The 14,887-nt window shown below is 43.9% G+C and overlaps 1 protein-coding gene across 1 annotated transcript in view; it reads left to right on the top strand.

The window, feature by feature from the left end:
- nav3 (neuron navigator 3) overlaps window positions 1-14,887 on the top strand; it is a 433,465-nt gene that overhangs the window by 299,568 nt on the left and 119,010 nt on the right. Inside the window, 2 exon segments of the mRNA XM_073058755.1 lie at window positions 10,933-11,071; window positions 13,594-13,870. Of these exon segments, the coding sequence (XP_072914856.1) occupies window positions 10,933-11,071; window positions 13,594-13,870 (416 nt within the window).

Genomic DNA, 14,887 nt, shown 5'->3' with positions numbered 1-14,887 from the left:
AGACAGTAGAATGGGGTTGAGATGGTGGCCTGTGGCTTCCCTGTCAGATTTGAGCTGAATCACCTGTACAATCTGGCATTTTTGCGGTGTGGCTGGAGTCTCCCTGGAGCAGTATGGTTGCAGCAAGTCCAACCTGAGATGCTGGAGCAGACTTTGATACAATTTAATGCAGCAGAGCTGAGGTGGGGTGAGGAAAGATCAAGCTTTGATCAACTTAAGAGCCAGGCTGAATTGGAAAGGTCAGGTACTGACCGTATCGAGGTGGTGGAGCCCAAGCCTGAGGACAAGGAATGACCTGAGGCATGGATAACTTAAGCGCCGTGCCAGATTGAAATGTCATGGTGTCTGGGTCAAGCTGGTTCGGCACACTGCTCTGCGGGGTTTGTTTGTCTCTATGCTGGACTGAGGTGTGGCCTACAACTAGTGGACTTATGGATCAGCTGCAGTGATGCCTGGTGTTGTGAACTTCAGTTCTGTTTACATGCTTTATTGTGTGCACTATTTGTATGATTTTCTCTTTCTCTCTGCACTCTGGGGTTTGACAGTCTTCTTTTGTTTTTAATGTCTGTTGGGGTTCTTTGTTTCGTGGCTGCCTGAAAGGAGACAAATCTCAAGGTTGTATAAAGTATACATACCTTGAACTTTGAAGGAAAATAAATCAGCCATGATGGTATAGTGGTGAAGACTCGGTAGTCCGAATGGCCTTACAGAATGTCTTATGGTCAATAGAATGCACATTGATCACCAAGTGACCTTCCATGCTGGAGGGTGGCAAACTCTGCTTTAGGTGTTTGGGAAACCTCTCAACTCACACACGGTGAGAATGCTCTTCCCTAATCGATTAACATCTGCGAAGGACAGATCAGAATTAGGTTTATTACCACTGACGTATGTCGTGAAGTTTGTTGTTTGTACAGTGCAAGGCATAAAAAACCTCAAAGTTACAACAAAATACGATTGTTTTACAGCACTAGTGGTTTCCAATCAGATTCGATTCCTGCTGCTGTTTGTAAGGAGTTTGTATGTTCATTCCGTGCCCATGTACATTTCCTCCAGGTGCTCTGCTTTCCTCCCATGTTTCAAAGATATATTGGTTAGGGTTAGTGGATGATAAGGGTTTGTGGATGGTTAGGGTTAGTGGATGGTCAGGGTTAGTGGATGATAAGGGTTTGTGGAGGGTTAAGGTTAGTGGATGGTCAGGGTTTGTGGATGGTTAGGGTTAGTGGATGGTCAGGGTTAGTGGGTCGTTCAGATTAGTGGACGGTTAGGGTTAGTGGATGGTCAGGGTTTGTGGACGGTTAGGGTTAGTGGATGGTCAGGGTTTGTGGACGGTTAGGGTTAGTGGATGGTCAGGGTTAGTGGGTCGTTCAGATTAGTGGACGGTTAGGGTTAGTGGATGGTCAGGGTTAGTGGGTCGTTCAGATTAGTGGACGGTTAGGGTTAGTGGATGGTCAGGGTTTGTGGACGGTTAGGGTTAGTGGATGGTCAGGGTTAGTGGGTCGTTCAGATTAGTGGACGGTTAGGGTTAGTGGATGGTCAGGGTTAGTGGGTCGTTCAGATTAGTGGACGGTTAGGGTTAGTGGATGGTCAGGGTTAGTGGACAGTTAGGGTTGATGGACGGTTAGAGTTAATGGGTCATTCGGATTAGTGGCCGGTTAGGGTTAGTGAGTCATTTGGATTAGTGGACGGTTAGGGTTAGTGGACAGTTAGGGTTTGTGGACCGTTAGGGTTAGTGGGTCGTTCGGATTAGTAGATGGTTAGAGTTAGTGGATGGTCAGGGTTAGTGTGTTTTTTGGATTAGTGGACGGTTAGGTTAGTGGACAGTTAGGTCAGTGGACGGTTAGGGTTAGTGGGTCGTTCGGATTAGTAGATGGTTAGAGTTAGTGGATGGTCAGGGTTAGTGGGTTTTCGGATTAGTGGACGGTTAGATTAGTAGACGGTTAGGGTTAGTGGGTCGTTTGGATTAGTAGATGGTTAGAGTTAGTGGATGGTCAGGGTTAGTGGGTTGTTCGGATTAGTGGACGGTTAGGTTAGTGGACAGTTAGGTCAGTGGACCGTTAGGGTTAGTGGATCATTCGGATTAGTAGATGGTTAGAGTTAGTGGATGGTCAGGGTTAGTGTGTTTTTTGGATTAGTGGACGGTTAGGTTAGTGGACAGTTAGGTCAGTGGACGGTTAGGGTTAGTGGGTCGTTCGGATTAGTAGATGGTTAGAGTTAGTGGATGGTCAGGGTTAGTGGGTTTTCGGATTAGTGGACGGTTAGGTTAGTGGACGGTTAGGGTTAGTGGGTCGTTTGGATTAGTAGATGGTTAGAGTTAGTGGATGGTCAGGGTTAGTGGGTTGTTCGGATTAGTGGACGGTTAGGTTAGTGGACAGTTAGGTCAGTGGACAGTTAGGGTTAGTGGGTCGTTCGGATTAGTAGATGGTTAGAGTTAGTGGATGGTCAGGGTTAGTGGGTTGTTCGGATTAGTGGACGGTTAGGGTCAGTGGACGGTTAGTGTTAGTGGGTCGTTCGGATTAGTATATGGTTAGAGTTAGAGTTAGTGGGTGGTTAGGGTTAGTGGATGGTTAGGGTTAGTGGACGGTTAGGTTAGTGGACGGTTAGGGTTAGTGGGTGGCTAGGGTTAGTGGATGGTTAGGGTTAGTGGACGGTTAGGTTAGTGGACGGTTAGGGTTAGTGGGTGGCTAGGGTTAGTGGACGGTTAGGGTTAGTGGGTAACTAGGGTTAGTGGACGGTTAGGGTTAGTGGGTGGTTAGGGTTAGTGGACGGTTAGAGTTAGTGGGTGGCTAGGGTTAGTGGGTGGTTAGTGTTAGTGGGTCGTTCGGATTAGTGGACCTGCTATGTTGGTGCCACGAGCATGATGGCAGTTGCTCAATTCACACAGATCTGATTTGATGCCAACAGCATATTTCGCTGCATTTTTTGATGTAGGTGTGACAAATATAATCTTTACATTACTAATCCAGTAAAGTTTCTTTACAATAGTCGCTGTTAGTGACTCTAGCAATTTTATAAATTCCACATTTATTCAATTATGTTAATTCAATCTCTCTAGCTCCCAAAGTGAGATTCAAACTCTTAACATCAGATCAGTAGTTCAGGCCTTTGAATACCACTGAGCAACACAATCAGTTTTTGCTGGCTTTCCCCTTATTTATACAAATATGCGTTTATTTATATTGAATCACTTGACAAATGTATTTCAAAACCTATTCAAAATATCTCAAAATATTTTTGTTAACTGCAAAATGTCATTGCAGTTCCATTTACAGCACACTCCTATAAATGGAACAGAGAGAACAAGAGACAGCGACTCGCTGTCATGACAATTCCACCCAAAGATTACGGCTGATCTGTGATTTGGGATTGGATTATTTTCTTTGCCTCCCTTATAGTAAGATTCAGATTTCTGAACAGTCCATCCCATGAACATTGCCACACTATTCCTCTTTTGGACTAGTTATTCAATTTAATTTTTTTAAAAGATTTAAAGATTATCTTTATTTGTCACATGTACATTGAAACAGTGAAATGTGTATCTTGTATCAAACAACCAACACAATCTGAGGATGAATTGGTGGCAGCCTGCAAGCAGCACCTCGCTTCCAGTGCCAACATACAGTAGCATGCCCACAACTTACTAACCCTAACTCAAATGTCTTTGGAACGTGGGAGGAAAGTGGAGCACCAGGATGAAACCCACATGGTCATGAGGAGAACGTGCAAACTCCTTATAGACAGCTGCAGGAATCAAACCTTGATCAGTGATGGCTGGTGCTGCGAAATGTTGCTCAAACCACTATGCTATCGTGCTGCCTCTTCCCCCCCACCCCCCCGCCCCCATGTTCCAGGGAAGAAGTATGGCTCCTTATCGAGTCCAGATGCAGGTTGTCACCTGTGTGTTTCACTCTGAGCTGGCATGAGGAACAAATGTGACTAGTGGCTTTGAATGTGGAATGTTTGTTGGTGCCAGACAGGGTGGTTTGAGTATTTCAGAAAAAGCTGATCTTGGATTTTCATGCACAACAGTCTCTAGAGTTGACAAAGAATGGTGCAAAAAACAAAAAAAAAATCCAGTGAGTGACTGTTCTGTGGGCAAAATACTTTGTTAACAAGAGAGGTCGGAGGAGAACGATTTAAGCTGACAGGAAGGCAACCATAACTCAAATAACCACACGTTACAACAATGGTGTGTAGAAGAACATCTCTGAATGTACAACATGTTGAACCTTGAAGTGGATGGGCTTCTCCAGCAGAAGGCCATGAACATGCACTCAGTGGTCACTTTATCAGCTACAGGAGATACCAAATGAAATGGCTACTGAGAGTTAATTTGCCCGTGTTAGGAATTTGCTGTGGTCTGTCAGTCAAGGCTCAGCATGCAATAAGAAACAACATTCAACTCTATATTGTACAGTATTGTTAGATATTGTTAACAATTATATAAAGGATTATATAAAAATAAAGCTAGAGGTTAACATATGGATATGGAATTATACGTGCAAGAGTATATAAATACCAGCTTGTATGTGTATACAACATATTTGATTCTGCTTCACTCCTATTTGATTCACTCCTGATGAAGGAGTGAATGAAGGGTTTCACTCCTGATTTGATTCACTCCTGATGAAGGGTTTTGGCCCAAAACGTTGTCACTACCTCCTCCCATTGATGCTGTCTGGCCTGCTGAGTTCTGCCAGCATTTTGTGTTTTTTATTTGATTCTGCTTAATTGTTTTGTTTGCTTTGTGTAGACACCAAAACCCTTGTTGATTCTTGGAGCTGTTGAATTGTAGTCACTGTATTCCAAGTGTGTTCACTCCCTGCTTATCTCTTTGACTTAAAGCCTTCATCTATTTCTTTTCCTTGCAAAGAGCTGATGAGCAGATTTGATACCAATGCAGTTTCCAGGGAAACAAACATTTGAATGAAACTATGGTCTTTAAAATATGTGGGAAAGAATGACATAAGCAACTATGCACCAGTGTTTCAAACCAGCGATTGAGCTCATGATTTAGAGGTAACGGGGGAGTGAGTTACAAATTCGATGGAGTGATTCTACAAAAAATGACCGTGTATAACAGGGAAATGAAATTAAATTAGCAGGGCAATTAGTAAAACAGAATTTTTTAAAATATTAATTAAGAAACATAGCATGATAATGGACCAGTCTGGACCCAATGAAACTGCACTGCCCAGTTACACCCATGTGATCAATTAACCCATGTCTTTGGAATGTGGGAGGAAACCGCAGGATCCAAAAGAAACCAGGGAGAATAGGTTCAGATTCATTTATCATATGTACATCCAGAGATGCAGTGAAATGTGTCGTTCGCATTAGCAACCAACACACTCGAGGATGTACTGGGACCACACGTTCCGGTGCCAACATAGTTTGCCCACATGCTCGGCAGAACAACACAGAACACAACAAGCAACAAAGCAAGCCCGTCCCCTCCCTCCCACGCACACACACAGCCTGCAGCAGACTCAGACTCATAGACGCATTGGGCTTTGACTTCCTTAGCGGACTCGCAGAGATTCGTAGGCTCGAGCTCTGGCCAGTGGGCCTCAAACCTCCGGACTTCCAATTCAACCCTTGGGCCTCGATCATTTGGATTGACCCCAGGACCCATCAATTATTGAACATAGCACAGTCCAGCATAGGAACAGGCTCTTCAGCCCACAACATCGGTGCCAAATTAACCTAACCCCTTCTGCCTGGATATGATCCCTATCCCTCCATTCCCTATCTAACAGCCTCTTAAATGCCACGATCATATCTGCTTCCACCATCTCTGGCAGGCCATTCCAGGCACCCACCACTCTCTGTGTCAGAAAACCTTTCCCTCCCACATCTCCTTTGAACTTCAACCTCTCACCTTAAACACTATTTGAGTTTGGGTTCCCCTCAGCCATGGCAATCCCTCTCCCTCTGCATTTTAATAAAGTGCCAACTGGCAGTTGGGAAGATGGTAAAATATACACACTTTCCTTGCCTTCTTGTACCCGATCTTGCCTGTTCCTAAGGCGTCCTCAGGGGACGTCAGCTGGGAGGCCAGATGTGTCAGCATCTCAGTCCCCATTTGGTCTTCATCTCCACTCTGCATGAGGCAGTGCTGACAGAAACAAGTATTGACATGTTTCACAGATGACTAACCAGAGGAAAGCACTCTCTAGACTAGCAAGCAACATTGCATCCTTCACCTTTAAAATATTTAGTTGATTTTCAATTTCAATTACCCCTCTGTCTCACTCTCTTCTCTTCACATTTCTCAATCATTTCCTCTCACTTATTTTCCTCCTTGTTTGTCTGTCTTGCTAATTATCAGAGTGGGCGTGCTATTTTTTACTTTGAGATACAGCAGGCCTTTCTGGCCCAACGAGCTCCCGCTGCCCAAGTACTACCCACGTGGCCAATTAACCTGCAAAGCCAGAGCACTCGGAGGAAGCCCACACAGTCACTGGCAGACTGAACAAACCCCTCACAGACAGCGGCGGCATTGTTGGCACCAGAGGCGTGGTGTCACTTGCGGGCTGTCCCCATCACATCCTCGGACTGTGTGGGTCGTTGACGCAAACAACGCATTTCACTGTATGTTTCGATGTTTCAACATACATGTGACAGTAAACATAGAACAGTTCAGCACAGGAACAAGCCTTTCGGCCCACAATGTTTTGCTGAACCGATCAAATTAGTAATCAAATGGCCAACTAAATTAATCTTTAAATCTTTATGATTTTCTTTTGCTATATCTCTTGATTAATCACAGTTTATCTTTCTCTCTCCCTCACATGCTTCTTTCACATAATTAATTTCAGTCCATCGCTTCCTCCCTCAATGTCTCTCACACTCTCTCTCTCTCGCTGTCTTATCTCTTCCTCCACAATGTTTTTTTTAATTGATTTTTTTATGCATTTCTACAACAGTTTTTTTTAAAATCCCAATATAGGAATGTCTCAAACCAGAAGGGATAGGTTTAAGGTGAGAGGGGCAAGGAAAGATCGGAGACAAGTTTTTCACTGAGGGTGTGAGTATAGAGAATGAGCTGCTAGAGAAGGTGGCAGAGGAGGGCACAATTCCTGTGTTTAGAAAGCATTTGGCCAGGTTTGTAGATTGGAAAGGTTTATATGGGTTAAACATAGGCAAAATTAGAGTAGCTCCGATAGGTATGGATAAGTTGGTCTGAAGGGCATTTTTCCATACTGTAAAACTCTAATGGTCACAGGAGAATGAGGAACGACCTTATGGAAGTGTTTAGATCGGGTGGATGACAATAGTCTTGGCCCTCATGTATGGGAGTCGAAAACTAGGGATCAGAGGTTTGGGATGAGAGGGGAAAGATTTAGAAGGGGCAACTGTTTTATGTAGAGGGTGAGCTACCAGAAGAAATAGTTGAGGCAGGTACAATAGTATCATTTACTAAGCACTTGGGAAAGTACTTGGAGGGGATGCAGGGAATTGGAAGGAGCTGGTGGGTGCCATGACAAAGGGCCTGTCTCTGTGATTCTAAATTAAACCAGTAGGAGGCTACTCAGCTCCCCTTGCCTGCACCTCTATTCAATAAAATCCTGGCAGCACACACAAAATTCTGGAGGAAGTCAGCAGGTCAGGCAGCGTCTATGGAGAAAAGTAAACAGTTGGCATTTTGGGCCAAGACCCTTCATCGGGACTGGAAAGGAAGGGGGGCAGAAGCCAGAATAAGAATATACGGGGGAGGTGAAGAGGTGCAAGCTGGCTGGTGATAGGTGAAACCAGGTGAGGGGGAAGGTGAGTGAGTGAGGGAGGGGGGGGGCTAAGAGTTGATAATTGGACAGGTAAAGGCTTGAAGAAGACGGAATCTGACAGGACAGGAGAGTGGACCATGGAAGAAGGGAAGGAGGAGAGGAACCAGAGGGAGGTGATGGGCAGGTGAGGAGAAGAGAAGGGGTAAAGGGGGGACAGAAAGAGGAATGGAAAAAGAGAGAAAGCATAATTACTACTGCAGCGACAGCTCAATTATGAGCTCACATCCCTACTGCTGTTATATTTGAAGGCAACATTATTTTGGAATCTTTCCTGAAAACAGACGGCTTAATCGCTAGAAAGTGAAGCTGAAGCAGTTGGAAACGTTTTGCAGATAATATTTCACATAATTACCAAACAATATCCAAGCTGCAAAGCAAACCATCCCCAGGTTTGTGCTGTTTTTAATCTGACCTGATAGTTTGCAAAGGCCTACACATGGGATGGATTGCAAATCCTCTGAAGATGCTTCAAGCATGGCTGGTCACGAGGAGAAAGCTTATGGCTTGGAGAATTGTCTCTCCCTCCCCTGTTGTATGCCAGGCAGTGGCTGCTCCCCATTATTCATTAAAAATTCAGCAAAACCCATGTTAAAATATTCATAAATTGGCTTTCAGACATCTTAAAGATTTAAAGACTAGTTTTATTTGGCAGGGATACATTGAAATACACAGTGAAATGTGTCATTTGCATCCAACCAAAACAGCAAGGATTGTGATGGGGGCAGCCTGCAATTGTCACTGTGCTTCTAGTGTCAACACAGCGTGCAATTTACTGACCCTAACCCATATGTCTTTGGATTGTGGGAGGAAATCAGGGCATCCAGGGTCGGGGAGAATGGGAGAGTCACGGGGAGAATGCAGAACCTCCTTATGGACAGCAGAGAATTGAACCCCGATCGGTGATGCTCGTGCTGTAAAGTGATCGCACTAATGTCATGTTGCTCTGCGGTAACCCAGAATGGACATCTAAGTGCTGTGCTTTTGTTAGGCAAAGCTCTAGTGTTTGGGGTAACTTATAAGAGGCCGAGTCCAGTTATAGTGATATTTGGTTTGAATATTTTAATACCTAGCTCAATAGTTTGAAGGGAATATAATACAGGTAGAATGATAAAGGTGAATAAAGTCATACAGCACAGAAACAGGTCCTTCAGCCCATCTGGTCCATGGTGACCAAATGCCCTATCCAAGCAAATCTCGTTTGGCTCATAACCTTCTAAAACTTTCCAATCCATGTACCTGCCCCAGTGTCTTAAAAAAGTTATTATTGTTAACAGAGGTGTAGAAAATGAGCAAAAAAGATAAAGGGAGAAATCGAATTAGAGAATAAGTTCAAGTTTATTGTCATTCAGCCATGCACGTGTATATAGCTGAAATGAAACAAATCTCTGGGGCCGATGCAAAACGCACAGTGCAGTCACACACAGCACGTATTGTTACCATCCAGCACATAGAGTCACAAAATAATATCAGCACAAGGCCCTGGGTGCTGTGGCCTGCGGAACAATATGAAGCAGGATCGGTACAGATGGAGAATGAGAGAGTCAGTACAGCCCAACCAGTCCACGTGGATCACTGGGAAGAAGACCACCTTATCCATCCCTCTCATAGTGTTCCTGAACCGGTGGTGTGGAACCTAAATCTCCTCTACCTCCTTTCCAATGGTAGTAGTGAGGAGAGAACATAGCCTGGGACGGTGAGGAATCCTTGACGATGGATGCTGCTTTCCGTGACAGTGCTCCATGTAGATGTGCTCAATGGTGGGGATGGCTTTACCTGTGATGGACTAGATTGTATCCACAACTTGTTATTGGCTTTTCCCTCTTTCCAAGAGGGTGTTGGTGATATATGGTGATGTATTGTGAGCAGCTCACAGAACTACAAAGGCACTTGGCAACAATTCAGCAGGGACTGACTGCAATTCCAAAGCTCTCCCTTGATTGTTGAGCAGTTCAGATGTGTCAGGTTGTGAACAATGTTACTCTAATGCAAGTGTCTGTTACATCTACCTAACCCCTGTCTGATCCCAAACTTTCAAAAATAAACAATTAATTAAAATGAAGTAAACATGGAACAAAATGCTGATCAGTGTTTTAAGTCAATAAAATGAGAGGGATTTGTACTAATAGCTCTCTCTCCCTTCTTGTATTATATATTATACCATCTGACCTTTTTCTTTATTCCTATATCTCCTTTCTTATCTCTCACTTACTTTCTCTTTCTTCCTCTGGTATTAATGGTATTGGTACTGGTTTATTATTGTCACCGGTACCAAGATAGAGTGAAAAGCTTGTCTTACCTACTCTTCATACAGATCAGATCATTACACAGTGCATTGAGCTGGAACAAAGTAAGACAGTAACAATGCAGAATAAAGTGTTACAGCTACAGAGAAAGTGCAGTGCAGGCAAAGAATAAAGTTCAAGATCATACAAGAGACTGTTTAAGAGTCTGATAACAGTGAGACAGAAGCTGTCCTTGAGGCTGGTGGAACATGTTTTCGGGCTTTTGTATCTTCTGCTGATGGGAGAGGGGAGAAGAGAGAAGCTCCAGTGTGGTTGGTTCTGTCTCTCTCTCACATCTATTACCCGTTCCAACTGACAGCTTACTTTTTTTCCATCTCTATCTTTATCATAGGTACATGGATGAAAGGGCTAGATTGTTCTTAAATTAGATTAAAATGTTGGCACAACACCATGGGGTGAAGTATCTGTACTGTTGCAATGTTTTAAGTTCTATCTATCTATGCCTTTTTTCACTTCTCATGGCCTTAATATTGTCTTACATGTAAACCATCTTTCTCTTTTCCCCTCATCTATCTCTCCCATCTCTCTCTATAACTTGCTCTATGTTTTTTTTATCTCTGACATTCCCTCTTTCAGTGACCTCATTAGAGCTCTACGTCTCCAAAGAGCATTCTCACTATTTTCTCATTGACTGTTGAGATGTATGTGCAGCTAGTTTCATTAATGCTAGCCAGATAACTTACGAGTTATTTCTGTCAAGGTCAAAACCCCAGCAGTCATTGGCGCTGTGTAGTCTTCCATAATTACACCGAGACCTGCGATTAATTGATGAATCTCCACCCTGGTGAACATGTCTTTTCTTCAGCTCGCTGATCAAGGTTGTTTCTCTGTTCTTCCACCAGCTGGGATGACAGCAGTTCAGTCAGCAGTGGTCTCAGTGACACACTCGACAACCTTAGTACTGATGACATGAACACCACCTCATCCATCAGCTCTTACTCGAACATCACTGCATCTTCCAGGAAGAATACCAGCACTCAGGTATGCTGTCTCTATCAATCTCCCTGAAGGACAATAAAGCACCCAGGGAAAAAGAGGGAGAGTTTCCAGATGTTTAAAATGCATTTTAAGTTTTAATTACTCATCTTACTCTCTCATTATCCTACTTGAACAATTGATTCCATGTGGAAACCAGTCTTTGTGTAGGAGTCCCTAAAGGTTAACTTGCAGACTGGCAAGAGGTAGAGAGTGGACACTGTTCTGATTGGCAACTGATAACTGGTAGTGTTCCACAGGGGTCAGTGTTGGGATTGCTTGGTTCACATTATATGTCAATGATTTGGATGACGGTATTGAGGGCTATGTAGCCAAATTTGTGGACGATACAAAGCTAGTATTGCGGAGACAGGGAGTAAGGAGAAGGACTTGCACAGTTTAGCAAAGTGGGCAAAGGAGTGGCTGATGGAGTATAGTGTAAGGAAGCGTATACTCATAGACCTTGATAGAAGGAATAAAGCCATAGACTATTTGCTAAATGGGGAGTAAATTCAGAAATCAGAAGTGCAATGGAAGTTGGGAGTCCCCATGTAAGATTCCCTATCGGTTAGCTTCCAGGTTAAGTTGGTGGTAAGGAAGGCAGATGCAATGTTAGGATTCATTTTGAGAGGACTAGAATACAAAAGCAAGGATGTAATACTGAGGCTTTATAAGGCATTGGTCAAACAGTATTTGGAGTACTTGTGAGCAGTTTTGGGCCCATTATCTAAGAAACGATGTTACTGCCATTGGAGCTGGATCACAAGAATGATCCTGGGCATGAAAGGGTTAATGTATGAGGAGCATTTGATAGCTCTGGGCCTGTATTCACTGGAGTTTACAAGAATGAGGGGGGAATCTTATTAAAGCCTGTTCAATATTCAAAGGCCTAGACAGAATAGACGTGTTCCCATTAGTAGAAAAATTTAGGACCAGAGGGCACAACTACATCAGTTTAGAACAGAAATGAGGAGGAATTTCTTTAGCCAGAGGGTGGTGAGTTTGTGGAATTCATTGCCACAGACGACTGTGAAGGCCAAGTGATTGAGTATATTTTAAGCAAAGGTTAATAAGTTCTTTATTAGTCAGGGAGTCAAAGGTTATGGGAAGAAGGCAGGAGAATGGGGTTGAGAGAGGTAATAAATCAGCCGTGATGGAATGGTGAACATGGGCCAAATGGACTAGTCATGCTGCTTTGTGTTATGATCTTATGGAAACAACTTGCCGTGCAAATTGATAGGATAGCTAAGAAGGTGTATGTAGCATTGGAATTCGTGAGGATAGGATCTGAGCTCAACAGCCGCGAGATAATGTCACAGGTCCATAAAACCCTGGTTAGACGACACTTGGAGTATTGTGTTCAGCTCTGGTCATCTCATTATGGGAAGGATGCTTTAGAGAAGCGACAGTGAAGGTTTGTCAGGATGGATGCCTTGTGAGGATACGTTGAGCAAGCTGGGGATTTTCTCTTTAGAGTGAAGGAGGTTGAGGTGTACAAGATAAGAGGCACAGATTGAGTGGACAGCCAGAGACTTCTTCTCAAGACGGATTTACAAGGATGTTGCCATCACTTGAAAAGCTTTGTTTTAGGGAAAGGTTGAATAGTTAAAGACTTTATTCCCTGGAGTGATGGAGAATGAGAGATCATCGATAGAGGTGTACAAAATGATGAGGGGTATAGATAGGGTAAATGCAAACAGGCTGTTTCCACTGGGGTTGGGTTAGATTAGAACCAGAGGTCATGGGTTAAGGGTGAAAGGTGAAATGTCTAAGGGGAACATGAGGGGAACTTCTTCACAGAAGAGGGATGGGGAGGGGAATGGAGGGTTGTGGTCCAGGTGCAGGTTGATGTGATCAGGCAGATTAATAGTTCAGCACAGACTAGATGGGCTGAAGGGCCTGTTCCTATAGTGTGGTGTTCCATGACTTTATGACTCTCTATGGCTGCTATACTTTTAAGGTAACTGGAGGAAATAATAGGGGAGATGTCCGAGGTAGGTGCTTTACACAGAGAGTGTTGGATATATGGAATGCCCTGCCAGGGGTGATGGTGGAGGCAGATACAGTAGGTATAGTTAAGAAACTCTTAGATAGGCACATGGATGATAGAAAAATGGAGGGTTATGTAGGAGGGAAGGGTTAGAATGATCTTAGAGTAGGTGAAAAGCTTGGCACATTGAGGACATAAAAGCTCGCACTACTTTGTAATGTTCTATTCTCAATGTTAGTTTTTTTTTGAGATACATTACAGTGTGGAGTAGGTCCTCCCACCCCACCAAGCTGTGCTGCCCTGCAGCCCACCAATTTAACCCCAGCCTAATCAAAGGTCAATTGACAATAACCAATTAACCTACTAACTGGTACAGCTTTGGACTATGGGAGGAAACCAAAGCACCCAGAGGAAACCCACGTGCACATGGGAAGAGGATGCTGGGACTGACCTCTGAACACTGACGTCCCAAGCTGTAAGTGTAGCACGCTAACCGCTATATTCTGTGTTCTATAACTTGTTCCATGTGTTGTCACAGCTCAAAGCAGACTCAGAAAAGCACTCAACGTCAGAAAATGAAGCAGCTTGGAGCGGGGAGGAGCTGAAGAAATCTGAGGACGGAGCAGAGATATCAAAGATGGAGCCAAACGAGAAGTGGAAGAGGAACCCCTCGGACCTGTCTGATGACTCCGAGAAGGGGCAGAGACCCACATTATCTCTGTCCCAGACCGGATCGTGGAGGCGGGGAATGACGGCACAGGGAGGGGTACCCACTCCTCGGAGCAAGGCTACACCCCTCCCCTTAAAGCCAGTTGGTAAGAATGCAGAAGCGGTCAGCTCAGGGCAACGGGAGACTGTAGGACGAAAAGGCTTCTCAAAATGAAGAGTAGGTGGGGGGTCAACAGTGGGGTCAGGGGGATTTGGTGGGTCAGGCCAACTGTGGAATGCAGGTTTATCAGAACTCGCAGAATAAATCCAAACAGCATCAACCTCTCCTGGACACACGAGATTTCACAGATACTGGAAACCTCGAGTAACACACAAATTGCTGGAGCAACTTAGTGGTTCAGGCAGCATCTGTGGAAGGAAATTGGACACGGCCTGACCTGCTGGGTCCCTCCAGCATTTTGTATGTGTTTCTCACAATTTCCTGAATTTTGTTGAGTCCCAGTGCAAGAAACATTATGTTAGAGCCACAGAGTTATACAGTGAAGAAACAGGCCCTTTGGCCCAGCTGGTCCGTGCTGATCAAGGAGTCCACCTGAACTTGCTCGTGTTTGACTCATCGCATCTAAACCTTCCCTATCTGTGTACCTGTATAAATCTCATTTAAACAATGTACTGGTACCCACTTCCTCCTCTTCCTCTGGCAGCTCATTCCAGATACCCACCACCCTGGTGGAAAACATATCCCTCAGATCCCATTTAAACCACTCACTTTAAACCTATGTCCTCTACTTTTAAATTCTTCTGTCCTGGGGAAAAAGTCTGTGACCATCCACATTACCTACATCCCTCATGATTTTATAAACATCTTTAAGGTCATCTTCAGACTTCCACAGTGCAAGGAAAATCTCCCAGTCTATCCAGTATTCCCTTATAACTCAAGCTGTCCAAACTTACTAACATCCCTCAGAACCAGAATCAGGTTTGTTATCACTGACATATGTCAGCAATACAGTGCAATACATAAAATATGCTAAAATTACATTAAGAAATATAAATATATATATAGTGTAAGTAGTACAAAAAGAAAAAGAGAGGAAAAATAGTTGTGCAGTTTAAAAATAAAAGAAATAATTTGTGTAAGAGGGGATTGGCTAGGTTATGGA

Source organism: Hemitrygon akajei, chromosome 10, assembly GCF_048418815.1.
Source record: "Hemitrygon akajei chromosome 10, sHemAka1.3, whole genome shotgun sequence".
Taxonomy (NCBI): Eukaryota; Metazoa; Chordata; class Chondrichthyes; order Myliobatiformes; family Dasyatidae; genus Hemitrygon; species Hemitrygon akajei.
The sequence above is the reverse complement of the archived record's forward strand: the minus strand, read 5'-3'. Positions and strand labels throughout refer to the sequence as shown.